We start from the raw sequence: 14,093 nt of genomic DNA on the forward strand, positions 1-14,093 counted from the left end.
TTTCAATGATATAGACATGATGTTGCTTCTCGTAAAATACATAAAAAACGTAAAATCCTGTTCTCCATGCATCAGCTAATGTTATGTCAATGATATTTGGCAATGTTAGCTAGCTAATTATCATCAAACTTTACATTTCTAACAAATGCTTATGTTGAACCATCTCTCTCATCTGCTTCCAGACCGGCGGGTCTCTCCAGCAGAGGGCAGATGGATGGAAGGAGAAAGTGAACGAGACCAGAGGGTCCAGACCTCGAACGCCCACCCCTTTGGACCAAGAGGCACAGGTACCGACACTTTCCCTGGCTTAATAAGTTATTTTGATCCAAAGTGAACTGACGAATGCTCTTGTTTTCAAACATGAGAAGAAAACTCACCACTGGACTTTTTTCACCACTGGACACTTCAAAATATCTCATCTCTCAGCAGCTCAAAGCTAAAGTTTCCCATTCAAACTAAAAAAAAATGACAATACCTTGATGTAAATTAGAGTTTGTGAGTGGGCACAGCATGTTATTTATATTGTGTGTTGTGTCTGTCCAGCTGCGAGGGTCAGTGAGCTCCCTGCTGCAGACAGTGGCAAGAGATGAAGACATGTCCTGGGCCAGGAGGGAGCAGCAGGCGCTGGGCAGAGTGCCATCCAGAGGTGGGGGGACAGCACTGCACCCCACTGAGGAAACTATCAGTGGAGGGTCGTCACACTACGCATACTGTCTATTAATGCAAGAATATATTGTTAACTTTGTAAGCCTAAGGAGATGGGTAAGACTCACTTCTGCAGATGGAAAACAGTGGTAAAGATATAAATAATGTTGATTGCAAATGTTGATTGTGACATTTTCAGTGCCTTTCGTGCATTATTTTTGCGACACAAATTAATCACACAAATTTAAGCATTAGATCCAGTTTTGCACACTGGCAAATTATACAGTACTTGCATTAATACCTGAGTAAATTAGTTATGATCATGTTTCTGCCTGAGGGTATGCATTAATTTATAAGTGTCCAAAATACTCCCTTCTCTCCAGTCTCTGCACCTGTCCTTGAATCTCTCTTTCACTCTCTCTCACCCTCTCTCTCTTGTTCCCTCCCCTCTCTTCCTCGCCTGCAGCTCCCTCTCCCCTCCCGAGCCGCTCTCGCTCCAGCTCGGTGGGGGAGTCTCTGGGTCTGGGAGGGGGGAGAGCCATGAGGGCCTTGGTGTCTCACCCCTCCTCCTCCAACCCCAAGCTGCTGCCTTTCACCAGGGGAGAGACCGTCACCGTGCTGGTCCAGGAGCCTCGCAACGGCTGGCTGTACGGACGCACCGACAGCAGCCTGCGGTGGGTAGCTGGGAGGGGAGACGCATTTGTGTGTATGTGTGTGTGTGTGTGTGTGTGTGTGTGTGTGTGTGTGTGTACTAGTGCAGGAACCATCGTTTTATGACTTCAGCCGTTTGTCAAAGGGACATTAAGCAATCTATGACTTCTATTGCAACATCGATAAATCACTGCCTCCACCCCTCTCACCCCTACCTGTAATTGACAAAACAATAAAGTCAAATTTTCACAATAGAGACAAGTAAGCTAGCTAATTAGAGCAGAGGTCCAAAGGGGGGTGTTTGGAGTATCTTGAAATGCCAGTGGGTGGGGAGTTTTTGTCCCAAAAGTACAGGCTAGCGCAGGCTGGAAAGTGAGTTTTGAAAGCCAGAAATCTCAGCACCTTGCGAAGTAATCATTGAGTCATTGGTTTTTATGGTCATTTTGTGCTATGGGGCAGCAAAACAACGTACTTATTGCCCCTTAAAACTATGAGATGGAATCCAAAATGTGTCTCTTTTGGTAGATTCCCGTACGACAAGAGTACAAAAGAGTTACACAATACAGGCTTGACACTGTAGGAGCAGGACAACATGTAACAGGACCTTATACATATAGTGCAGACAAGATGTATAACAGTAGACAAAACATAAACACACTACAGTTGTACATCCAGTCCCAGGATGAAAAGTATGTATTGTTTAGAGTTGTTTTTTCTGTTGCCTCATCTGTGTCTCTCTGTCTTCTCTCCCAGTCAGGGCTGGTTCCCTGCTGCTTATGTGGCTCCTGTCGAGGATTTCTCCAACACTTTGGGAACAAGGTGGGGATCACTTCACTGTCCATCTGCACAGCCGGCCAAATGTCACTGGAGAATGGTAGAAGTCAGAAACAGGTCTCTGGGGAGACAAGCTGCACAAAGAAATGCACTCTATACCTATCAGATTTGACACATCTTTAAGGGCGGGAGGGAGGCCTAGTGGTTAGAGAGACTGTCCGACACCGGTCCGTTTCAAGCCCCGATGTCGGCAAGCGTTCGTCCTTCGTCCTTCGTCCTTGAGCGAGACACTGAACCCATACCAGATCTAGGAGAGCTGTTCTGTAGCTGAGCCTGTGCTCTGCAAACGAAATGATAATGATAAGGATCAAATTATGTCTGCACCTATACTTTATACTTTACTTTATTTACTTTTATTGCTGCTCTGCACCTAGAAATATAAATAGTAAATTATAGGCTAAAAGTTACTTTAAGATGAATTTATCTAATGAGGTTATAAAATTATTATCTTGCTTCAAAGCATTTCAGGTCATTTCAGAGTAATTCTGAATCCTATGTTTTGAATAGAATAGAATAGAATAGAATAGAACTTTATTGTCCAGCCAAGACAGGAAAATCGTCTTTGACATACTAATATTTTCTGTTTGTTCCCCTTTGACCCGTCAGTGGTTCTGCTCTGAGAAGCCACAGTATGAACAACCTGCTGGACCCCACTGACACCTACCCTGACCAGTCAGAGAGCAAGAGTTACGGAGATGTCCCGCCCCCGGCCACACCCAACCGCAGGGCTTCTGTAGACTTCCGGCCAATCTCTCCTCTCCCCGAAAAGAGGGCGGAGCCAGCCTCGGAGACGAAGCCCAGTCAAACGAAGAGCTACAACGAACTCCCACCTCCGCCTCCTCCCCCGCCGCCTCCTCCCCCTCCTCAGAACCTAAGGAGGGGCTCTACAGATTTTCGACCAATCTCTCCCCTCCCTGACAGGAAGGGGGAGTCAGCGTCTGATGGCAAGGTACTATGGGTTAAATTCTCATGAGAAATTATGTTTTTTTGTCTGCTCTTGAAAAACAGTATACTTACTTCCATCTCTGTGTTTGTTCACATCGGAAATCCTCTTTCTCAGGCATTATCACCCCATGGAGCGCCTGAAAACCCACTCTTTCCCAGGTAATTTCAGTGTGTGTGTGTGTGTGTTTGTGTGTGTGTGGACAGAAAACAAGTTTTTTTCATCCCCAGGCCACAGTGGCTGAGGAATTCCAGCTAAGGTTAGACTGATAGACCGATTGTGACCTTTTACTAAAAATTTGGTATTAGCCAGTCACCCACCTCTGATATGATGGATATGACACAGTTTGTTTGATTACATATTTATTGCATAATTGATCAATAAAACACTGATTGTCTATGGGAAGCCCTTAACATGAATTGATATCAATGAGACATTTTGATTGTATTCCTTAAATGTACGCATGGATCATTATTATTAATCGTACTAGTAGTAGTACTAGTAGTAGTCGGATTTCAGTGGAGAGTTTTAGTGTCCCATGATGATCTGAATGCTTCTTTCAGAGAGTTTCCACCCTGCAAAGAATAAAAATTGGGGGGGGAAACACTGAAGATATTGATTATCGCCACAAAATATACCATAGACTATTGACAGCTTAGACCAATAAAAATATATCGGCATCAGGATCGGCCTTGGAAAACCCATATTGGTTTTACAAAACTGTAGGACCTCTGAACAATGGTTTACCAGCTACAGCCAAAATTGACCATAATTTGACTAGTGGCTGGGGTCAGGTTCCCAACCTGGTGTGTGTGTGTGTGTGCATGTGAGTGTGAGGTTTGTTTGTGTTGGCAGAAAATACTTGAGTAGGTGAGGTATTGTGTGACATTTTCCATCATCCTCTCATTTCAGAGGCACAAACCCGTTTGCCACGGTAAAGCTTCGCCCCACGACGACCAATGACAGATCTGCTCCTCAGATCCACTGATGCGTCAGCGCTCATGCAGGCCGGGTTTGTAACTGAGGCTGCAGGATCAGGTTCTGGGGGCAGGATATACATTTTTGTTTCAGGAGATTGCAATGACATCTCTGAAATGTGAAGGCTTTGACCCTGAGGGGCAGAAGACGATTTAGTGAGTTCTTTGTATTAGATTAATACTCTTGATGAGGTCTTTCTTATAACAAAAACAAAAAATTACAGTACAACTAAAAATGAATTATCATAACAAAAAACCTCTCAAAATAACAGGTCTTCAATGAAGAGGATTTAAGTTCAAAACCTACATATGCTGTTTTATAGTGTTCATTTTAAATAGATTTTTTTTTGTTCCTCATTGATTGTCATGTGAAGAAGTGTACAATTTTTCAGTTAACTTTTATGTTGATGCCACTGTTTGTCTCATAGGTTACAAATATTAAGCTGATTATAACATATAATGTGTCTTTTTTTGCTTTAATATACACGCTAACATCTCCTGACAGCTCTCACCATGTTTCTTAGTCCCTGAGATTGACATTAGCGTATCATTGTACAGATACAATGATCATAATGGAAATGTGTGAGTATCTTGTTATTAACCAATACATACTGTAAGTTGTAATCAAACACGGGGGGGGGGGGGGGGCACCTCAGTAGAAACCTGCCCTGGATGTTAGAGGAAAGAAGGGCGGGTGATAGCTGGTTTGACATCAAAGTTAACAAGTGGGCATCTCTCATCATAGATCTCTCCTTTAAACCCACAACAACACCTAAAAGGCTTAATAGTAAATTCTGCCATCCCTAAACCACAACCCTCTGTACCCAATCTCAACACTGATCAGAGCTACACTCAACCAAACCACCCTACACCTACACCTAAAGGAAAAATCCCCCTTACAACACTGTTAAAAAAACAAAACAGCTATTGGCGATGTACCTTGCATTTCTGGGCCCATTTTGTTTTGAAAAATATTCAGCTATCTAAAACATCAACAGTATAGTCAGGTTTTGCTGTCAGTCCCTCAGAAGCAAAGAGCAAGAGCTTCTTTCTAGAGCCGCCATTTTGCACCAAGAGACGTTCAACAATGATACAGGGAGAAATCCATCGTAGAAGAGGAGAGAGACCAGTTTCTCCACCCACAGTAGCCTCAATAGACCAGAATGCAATGCAGCCACAAGATATGTTGCATTTTGAGTAAGTAAGCGCGACTTTTCTTTTGACTGGAAAAACAAACTTATCGCTCTCTCCACTTTAACATGTAACCCACAGCTGAATGTAACAAGTTCAGGCACGTTTTCTGGGGGTTGTCGAACGGCATTCTGGGAAACATAGGTAATCATTAACTGAAGTAGAAATAGAGGAGGCAGGTTGAGTGAAAGTGGGTATTTCCCTCCTCACTTCATCACAAAATAACTCCCAGAATGCAGTGAACATCACACAATCTCATGATATATAACGGTATAAGAGTATCCAATGGTGGATTTTTGCTTTAAGTTTACACTTAGCCCACAGAATCTCCCCCAGTAGTTGTAAATTTGTGATTATCCTCACTGTTCTATAATCCACATCATCGATAATCTGTGTTTTGTGTTCCAACACAGTATGACTGCAACAGTGTCCGATGTATTAATATGTTTTGTCTTTTGAGTTCCATGTATTTGTGCCCACTGTGGTTGTACAATGAGTAAAGAGACGTGTTTAACTCAAGGCTTTTTATTGTTTCTTATTCAGATCTTTTCTCTCTTCACAGCTCTTCTTGTTTTTGATCAGTTTATTTACTACATCGTCTCGTCGGAGGGGGGGAGTGAGGAGGAGGGGGTAGAGGAGAGAGGAGGTGAGGAAAGGAGGATGAGGAGGAGGAGAAGAGTATGTTGATGTGTGAGCAGCCAAAAAGAAAAAAAAAGAGGAAATGCACAACATGAAATACACAGAGGGAGGAAATTTGAAGGTTTGGCTAAATAACATCTACACCATCTACAGCACTAGTACCGCCTGTTTTGAGAGCATGAACTACCATCATGAAATCATTCAGAATGATTCAGAAAACCCATACAGCATGTTGGTTTGTATAGATATATATATATAAAAAAAAAAGAAAAATTAAATATGACAGTGGTGCCAGGTATGCCGGTGTGTGCCTCCTCTCTGTGACCCCCTGTTGGCCTGTTCTGGTCGTGTTGTGTAGAGAGCGAGGCCTGGTCAGACTCCATGCTGGGGTCCCAGGGGCAGTGAGAGGAGACGGGAGGTGGCAGTTACAAAATATGAATGCAGGGAGGAGGAGGGGGGGAGTACAGCTGTCCACTACTCATGCACCAAGGCCTCAAACTCTGAAAAAGAAAGAAATAGGTTGTTATTGAATGTAGAAATTTGTCACTGTGTAATTAGTTTATAGCACTTAGTCTGATTCTGTATCACTTAAACACCTAAACCAGATCAGAGGAACCCAACCCGCACTAATGTGATAAAGAAAATATATTTTTGTGTTTATGATTTTCTCATAAGAGTAAAGGTGCTACATATTTTAACATCAATAAATCATTAATTTTGAGACGGTGTAATTTGATTGCTTTAGTCAGAATACATATTTGCATATTTGCTCAACTCTTATGATTGATTGGTTAGTCATGGACTTACATGACACTACCAATTAGTTACATGGGTGCACAACATAATAAAAAACAGATTATCCTTTTCCTTCTTGTTCTTCACAACAAACTCATGCAGATCGATGCCGGGGATGGGGAACAGGGAACATCCTCTTCGTTTATGGGAAATGTGGTGTTAATTTTGAGAAAAAAATGCTACACATAGTACATTTAGCCCAGTGAAATGTTCTCTTATGGGTAGAGCTCCCCCACCTGCAGCCTACATGTTATCCTAGTCACTATAGACTCCCCACCTTCTACCTTCTCTCCCCTCCCCCTCGCTCACCGTCGATGCCGATCTTGCCGTCTCCATCCTTGTCTGCGGCTTGGAGGAATTCTCTTGTCTCCTTGTCGGTCAGGTCTCTGCCGTCTGTGGCAAAGCCCTTCAGTACGAACCTGGAGGGAGGGAGGGCGTGGGAACATGTTTAAATATCAGTCAGTGTGTACATCTGACAGCGGGCATGCCCATCCTGCTTTATCAACCTTAAATCACCCACAGGACACACACACACACACACACACACACACACAGACTCTTACATACACGTGTAGCATATACGATTTATATGTAAATGTGTGTCAAGTTTATTTATAGAGCGCTTTTAACAAACAGGCTTGTCACAAGGTGCTTTAGAGAAACCAGAGGAAACAAAACAGATAAAAACAAGAGATACAAGATCACAAACTCAAAGACACAGTGCCAGAGCTTGTGTATGTGTGTGTGTGTCCCAAGGGTGATATGTGATTGGATAAAGGGCGATAGGCAACCCCACTGTCAGCACAAATTATTCTCTATGTCTCCCTTGCTTACTATAAAAATAGAGAAAAATGTCAGTTTTCCTCCACCTAATTGACAAATCAGACCAAACGTGTGTGTGTGTGTGTGTGAGAGAGAGAGAGAGAGAGAGAGAGAGAGAGAGAGACAGACAGAGAGTCCCTCACTTGAGCTCCTCCTCCTCTATGAAGCCGCTGGCGTCCACATCCAGAGCCTGGAAGACCCTCTTGACGTTTTCGGCCGACATGGCCTTCATCCCCACCATCTCAAAGAACTTCCTGTGGTCAAAAGAGTCCGCCACTGCACACAGGAGGACAGGTACAGATTTAACCATCTGACTGGTCCTACCTCTAACTGCACTGTTTGCTTATTGGAAATGTTTCAAGCAGCTGTTTAAGAGTCATGCATTTGAAGTTGCACTGTGCATATTTAGTACAGTTATATAAAATTTAGGGATTTGCCTACATTGTCTGCTGCAGAACTGAAACAGAATAGATTAGCTTGGAAGTGACTTTTACATGAGCACTATCAGGATTTGTGTTTCATTTGTGTGTCAGCATCTAAAACTGACCTCTTTTTGTTGTGAGAAATGCATACGTCAAACTCAACTGTTACAGACCTGCAAAGGCATCAAGAGCTTTCTTGATATCCTCAGCTTTCAACAGATCCTTCATGGCCATTTTGTCAGCTGGAGAGAGAGAGAGAGAGAGAGAGAGAGAGAGAGAGAGGACAAAAGGTAGAAGTGAGAAATGCATCAATCAATACTATCTGAGTCAGAACCTGAGAAGAACATCAGTTATGTGGCTTGGACCCTTTTTTTCAAAGGTTATATTTTACAGAATGTTCTGCCTTTTGAAACAGTTGAATGCAGACAGCAGGAAAGGTGGGAAAGTGAGACGGGAGGACGTGCGACAAAAGCCAGATTCAAACAAATAACATTACGGTATGCACCTTGGCCTGCTGAGTCAGCAGGACACCCCAGGGTGCTTTTGTTTATGAGAATGTGTTGGCTGTTGGAGTGCGTGGAGGAAATGAGCTACGGCTCCGGCCTACAGAGACTCACTGTCCGTCTATAGACTCAGGTAAATCAGTCAAAATAGCCTGTTGGTGGGAAGGACAAACCAGAGAGGACACACACACACACACACACACACACATACACACACACACAAAGAGGATTCTGACCCTGATGGGCCTGGTAGTATTTCATTCAGGCACTCAACAGACGCCCTCAAAGGAACTTGGCACACCAGGGAGTCGACCAAAGGCCATAGTTTAGAATTTAAGACGAGGGCATAGCTACAGCCTGGCATACACTAAGATGACACACACACACACACACACACACACACACAGACACACACACCTCACCGCATTATCCAACCATTCGCTACTGTCTTTTTATAAACACACACACACACACACACACTGCATAACCATTTACTTCTCCTTTTTTATACACACGCACAACCTCATATCCAATCATTCCCTTCTTCCTTTTAATAAACTCTCTCTCTTTCTCTGTGTCTCTGTCTCTCTCTCCCTCTTCCTCTCTCTCTCTCTCTCTCTCTCTCTCTCTCTCTCTCTTTCTCCCCACACTTTTGACAGGTAGCAGTAGTGTTATCTGTACAACCCAACAGACTGGCACTTCACTGCAGCAGTGACGCAGTACTGAGCACCTTCATCTGTTCGATCACCTTGTCCCTTTGACCCAATAATATTAATACATCAAATTATGTCATTTAACAATATATTGCCTTAACAATAGCACATTTCGTGCTGTGACATTATGGGGAGAAACTAAGGCTTTTATTCACTAGCCACTTCCATTAATCCATAGCCAAAGATTTACCAGCCAGAGAGCCCCACAAAAGACAGAAATAAAACTAATATAAACTTATTTTTCATCAATTTAAAGAAGAGTACATTGAAAAACATCCTCTATTTCTTACAATGAAATAATTTAAATCTTGTGTCATGGCCACCCTCCACTCAGTCAGGCTGTAGTGGCAGTGGGCTATTCCACTGTTGCGAGACGTTAAAAAAAAAAAAGAGAGGTATATAGAAGTTTTTCTGACGACTTTTTCATCAAAGAATCAACTGTCACTAGTGTTGCTGCCAGCAAGATTACCACATCTTCCAAGCTCAGCCCCAGCTTGAAGCTACTGTGTAGAAAGGATGGATTGAAAAGAGTGAATGTTGGGATTCAGGGGGCCCCGTGACTGCCTTTGCCTTGGGCCCCCAAATCACTAAGTCTGCCCCTGTGAAGGAGTAACACTCTCCCTCCTTCACCAGGTTCCACTGAGGTGCCCTTCAGTGAGGCATTTCACACCCAAAACATTTCCAGGAGAGGTATAAGATAACAGTAGAAGACTGTGGGTGCACTCGGCAGCTCCCGGGTGTGAAAGTGTGCAACCGTACGAATGTGAAGCAGGGTGTCACTGAAAAACAGAACGCGCGGTCAGTCCTCCTTGAAGGTTAAAAAAAAAAGTCATTGCAGTACCCCCTAGGTGCCAGCAGGTGTCAGGACTCAGCTGCAGGCTCTCAGCGCTCCTTGTTGATCTGTGTGAAGCTCTGGGAGCAAGTGTTTGCGTTGTCAAGAAAGATGTTTGAGGAATGTGTTTGTGCCTATAAGGGAACTCAATCCCCTTGTGTATGTATCTCTGTTTATCTGTGTGTGTGTGTGTGTGTGTGTGTGTGTGTGCTCCTTATGCCACATACCGCCTCAGTGAGTGTAAGTGCGCGTGAGATTTGCAGAGCCTCGGCGGAGTGGTTTTTCGATAGTCCCTTTGCAGCGTTTTGACCCCCAACAAAATACTTATCCTCCCTGACGAAAGGACTCCAGATGGAGAGAGTGACTAATAAAAAAGCGACACATAGCTCTCCTCGTTCTCTCTGTCCGGCCTACTTCTTCTCAACTTTCTCTCCACCTGTTATGTGTCCAAAGGGCCGACTGGTTTGGCAGCAAACGCCAATTAGCGAGCGTCTATTTGTGGTTTTTGAGATTGTGTTGAGATATATAAGTGGTATATAAGAGTGTTTTTTACACGCGTTACATTGTTTAACGCCATCTTGTCAGATCACGTCTTACAAATAGAAAACCATGATGTCACCTGTTTGAGGTGTGTGAGGTCATCAGGTCTTGGTTTGTTAGAAACATGTTTGGATCCCTATTTTGATCCCCTATCTGTAGGCAGGAGACCTTGACAGACAGTTTTGGCTTAACGAGTTGTTCTGTATCATGATATCCTGTCATGTTGTTAACATGTTCGTTAAAATACACAGACAGAGTGACATATCCATCTCAGTCATCCCCGGCATTCATGCGTTTGACAACATTCCTGATCTGACCAGTGAAATGTAGAGTTAACAAATTCTGTCACACCATTTTTGACAGTGTCTGTCACTTTGAAGATTTGACTTTTGGTATTGGGTTTGAGAGAGCGTCCCCTAACCAAAATATCACAGGTTCAATCCCCGCAACAGCAACTGAGTCCTGTATAAGTGTCCTTGAGCAAAACACTGAGCCCCTACCTGCTCTCTCATTTTAAGTCACTCTGGATTAAAAAACACCCTGGAGTGAAAGCTAAATGCCTAAGATGTAAAAAAAAATAATGTAATGGAAAGTAATTTTTTTGTGCTGAGTGTGCCTTATGTTGTAAACACCAGAAGTTGCATGCTAAACCTTGCTTCTCCTCAACAAAAGTGCAGCAGTAGGATGCAACTTCAACAAAGCATTTTCCTTTGTCTTACCCTGAAGAAATCGTTGTTAAACCTAACTGTACATGAAGCCAGTTTCTATTGCATGCTTTAGTTGCTCATTCACAATTGATTTTTTTCCTGAGGGGGGCAGGAGTTTGAGTATCAGAAGTGTTGGTGGACTCTTGCTGGGAGCTGCAGAAAACTAAATGTCAGCACAGGAGATGTCTGCAGGTTAAAGATTGAAATTCTGGCAACATCTAGTCCATCATGGTCAGCAGTGAGCCATGGTGCAGTATGATATGTATTATTCATAATTATAGTATATTTTATTTAAACAGGTACTCCTATTGAGATGAGCATCTTTAAAAATATAGCAGGACGGTTTTTCAAGAGAGACCCGGTCAAAATAGCAACAGCAGTGACAAACATACAGTAAACACATGACTAAACTGCATAACTACATAAAGTCATGGCCAACGCTACTGTAAAACAACACCTGTTCATGGTGACATGTCAGTGTTGACACGTGAGCCAATTAGAGAAGCACCTGCTCCTTACGTCACCCTTTATTAGATACAAGCTACTGCAGTGGAGAAAACAATAGGAAAGACAGCATGCAAACACAGTAACACAACCCAGCAAGCATTTGTTGGACGGCGATGTGGGTGGTGCAGGAGTTGGTGCGAGTTCAACATCAACCCAAACGAGCACAAACTTCTTACAGTATGATGTTATGGCACAGTTTAAATTCATATTAAAACAGAGAAGAAAAACAATGGAATAATAAAGGCTTTTTAACCTTTTTCTATGAAGAGAGGCTGAGAGTTTGTTTTTCTTCTTTGATGCAGTTACCCCCAAATTACCAAAGAGGAACTTCTACTAAACATTTTGACATTATAAACACAAATGTAACACTCGCTACTTTTGTTTTTTGTATTTTTTTTCATATTAAAATAGTTTTGGAAACTTATATCAGAAAGATATTTAGGTCCAGCCATTGACAACTATGGACGTCATCTCAATTTTTATTCTGGCACTATCTTCATAATTTTAATTGGAGCAGGCCGTCATTTCAGCATCTACTCAACGTTATAATGTTTGCTGGAAACTATGGAATACCAAAAAAATCCACAAAAAACATGGGAATGATGACATTCCAAAATACTCTGCCTTCAGCTATACCCTATTTTTACTGACTACACCACTTATTTTATTTAAAAACTCTGGTATTAATGAGCTCAAGTCATGCTTTTTTTTTTTTTTAAGCCTTGTCGAGTGTTGTGAATCCATGATGTTTTTCATGGATTCTTTGGGAGTCAGTTTATGGTTCCTATAGGAGATCAGCGACCCAGAAGGTCATGCAAGAGACGCACCTGCTATACGCTCTACAACTATGGAATATTTTACTACTGTGTGTCACTCTAGCACGCAAAAATATTACATTTAGTGTACAAAATTGTCTTCATACAGCAGGGGACTGTATCATTTGCCCATTAATGACTCAAAATGCATTCCTAATTACTGTATATCTGCTCAGCACAGATAAGCCCTGTAGTCTTCTGTCAACGCCTTGATTCTCACTGTCCAGAGCACCTTAAGGACATCCCATTTGTCTTTTCTTATTTTAAATCTCTCTTTTTTTTTTTTTCAGTCAAGCAATTCATTTCTCATCTCCGTCTTACCTGAGTGAAGGGATGGACGGATGCAGCAGAGAGGAGAGGGCGAGAAGAAAGAGGGCGAGAGGAAAGAGGGCGATGGAGAGAATGAGCGGAGAGAAGAGAGAGGGGTTGGAGATGGAGGTAAGATCAGCGAGGGGGGGAAGGACACAATAAGACTTTTATAGCCCCTGTCCAAACACATACTGTACACACATACCCCATACACCCCCCCCCCCCTTCACCCCTCTGTATCCTCTCTATTTTGAGAAGGGGGGGGGTGGGGGAAGGGGCGGGGGGGGCATCAAGACATGACGCACAGACCGCTGGCCCTGGAGTGTGATCTCTTTCTCCGCGGCACTAACAAATCACACACAGGCCTATTAATAATCCCTCTCTATCTGAGCGTCCAAAGACAGTATCTCCACCCGGGTCTCCTCTCTCTCTCTCTCTCTCTCTGTGTGACACTCTCTTTCTTTTGTTTCTATTTGTTTCTATCCTTTTTACGCTTATCTATTGTGATTTATTCTGTCCCCCTCGCGTTATAGAGGCTGTGTTTTCTCACTGCCACAGTTGCGACTGTTTTTCAAATAGGTTTCAAGATGGAGGGGGGGGGAGGGGGGGGGCAGTAAAGTTGCAGCTAACAGTTTCACAGTCTTGGTCGAGGCAAGTCTGGTAGTTTAATATGCCGCTTCAGGTGGTAAAACAGAAGAAGAGATCGGCTACTTTATTGATCCCTGCGGAGAAATTTGTTTGTCATACAGCCGCTCGGTGGCTACAAATACAAGTTTATGAGTTACAAATGGGTTTCAAATACAAATTGTTCCAGAACTAATAAATGAAGTTTGTAAGCAGCAGTAAAACCAAGGCATAAATTCTCGTTGCTTTATCTTTTATCCCTCGCTCTTTTTTCTCTCATTCCTCCCCTCTGTTGAAGCTTCTTCTACTTCTGCCACTAGTGTTTGATTCAAGTGACTTTATGATCAGCGCCCTGTGGACTGTATGTTAAAATAACTATCTGTGGCATCATCAATATCATTTTGAGCAGTTTCAACGCCCCCCGGTTTGGGTCTAGTGTCTCAGCGGACCCAATTTCACTTGGATTTTACAACTGATGAAGCTAAGGATTAGACAAATTTACAAGTAATTCTGTGTCTCTGTTGAGGAGAGTCAGGTAGTTTAACATTGTACTTTAGGTGTTAAAGTGGCAATCCCCAAGTTAATGTTTGTTTTGGCTGTTGCTGGGCGCTAATTGCTGTGGTG

At 42.9% G+C, this 14,093-nt stretch overlaps 2 protein-coding genes across 2 annotated transcripts in view; one reads left to right on the forward strand and one right to left on the reverse strand.

The window, feature by feature from the left end:
- Positions 1–4,061, forward strand: part of baiap2l2b (BAR/IMD domain containing adaptor protein 2 like 2b) — a 10,306-nt gene extending 6,245 nt beyond the window's left edge. The window contains exons 8-14 of the mRNA XM_071530031.1: positions 183–287; positions 544–646; positions 1,112–1,319; positions 2,050–2,115; positions 2,737–3,079; positions 3,191–3,234; positions 3,986–4,061. Coding sequence (XP_071386132.1) covers positions 183–287; positions 544–646; positions 1,112–1,319; positions 2,050–2,115; positions 2,737–3,079; positions 3,191–3,234; positions 3,986–4,061 — 945 coding nt within the window. The remainder of the gene's footprint in view (positions 1–182; positions 288–543; positions 647–1,111; positions 1,320–2,049; positions 2,116–2,736; positions 3,080–3,190; positions 3,235–3,985) is intronic.
- A 1,703-nt stretch (positions 4,062–5,764) lies between these two features.
- On the reverse strand, positions 5,765–12,974 carry pvalb7 (parvalbumin 7). The gene is made up of 5 exons (XM_071530007.1): positions 12,858–12,974; positions 8,093–8,161; positions 7,641–7,773; positions 6,985–7,094; positions 5,765–6,380 (listed from the first exon to the last, which is right to left on the reverse strand). Exons 2-5 carry the CDS (start codon positions 8,151–8,153, stop codon positions 6,355–6,357), a joined length of 330 nt encoding a protein of 109 aa, XP_071386108.1. The 5' UTR covers positions 8,154–8,161; positions 12,858–12,974; the 3' UTR covers positions 5,765–6,354.
- Between the last annotated feature and the right edge of the window lie 1,119 nt (positions 12,975–14,093).

Source organism: Centroberyx affinis, unplaced genomic scaffold, assembly GCF_046629955.1.
Source record: "Centroberyx affinis isolate AG114_WGS23_722 - 3 ecotype Tasmania unplaced genomic scaffold, CSIRO-AGI_Caff_v1 ptg001860l_1, whole genome shotgun sequence".
Taxonomy (NCBI): Eukaryota; Metazoa; Chordata; class Actinopteri; order Beryciformes; family Berycidae; genus Centroberyx; species Centroberyx affinis.

What these genes read in the sequence shown, in the direction of transcription:
- pvalb7 (XM_071530007.1), bottom strand. Translation starts at nt 8,153, where the DNA reads ATGGCCATGAAGGATCTGTTGAAAGCTGAGGATATCAAGAAAGCTCTT. An exon ending in AGCTCTTGATGCCTTTGCAG is followed by an intron (nt 7,774 to 8,092) that starts GTCTGTAACAGT and finishes TCCTGTGTGCAG; the next exon opens with TGGCGGACTCTTTTGACCAC. An exon ending in CGGCAAGATCGGCATCGACG is followed by an intron (nt 6,381 to 6,984) that starts GTGAGCGAGGGG and finishes TTTCTTTTTCAG; the next exon opens with AGTTTGAGGCCTTGGTGCAT.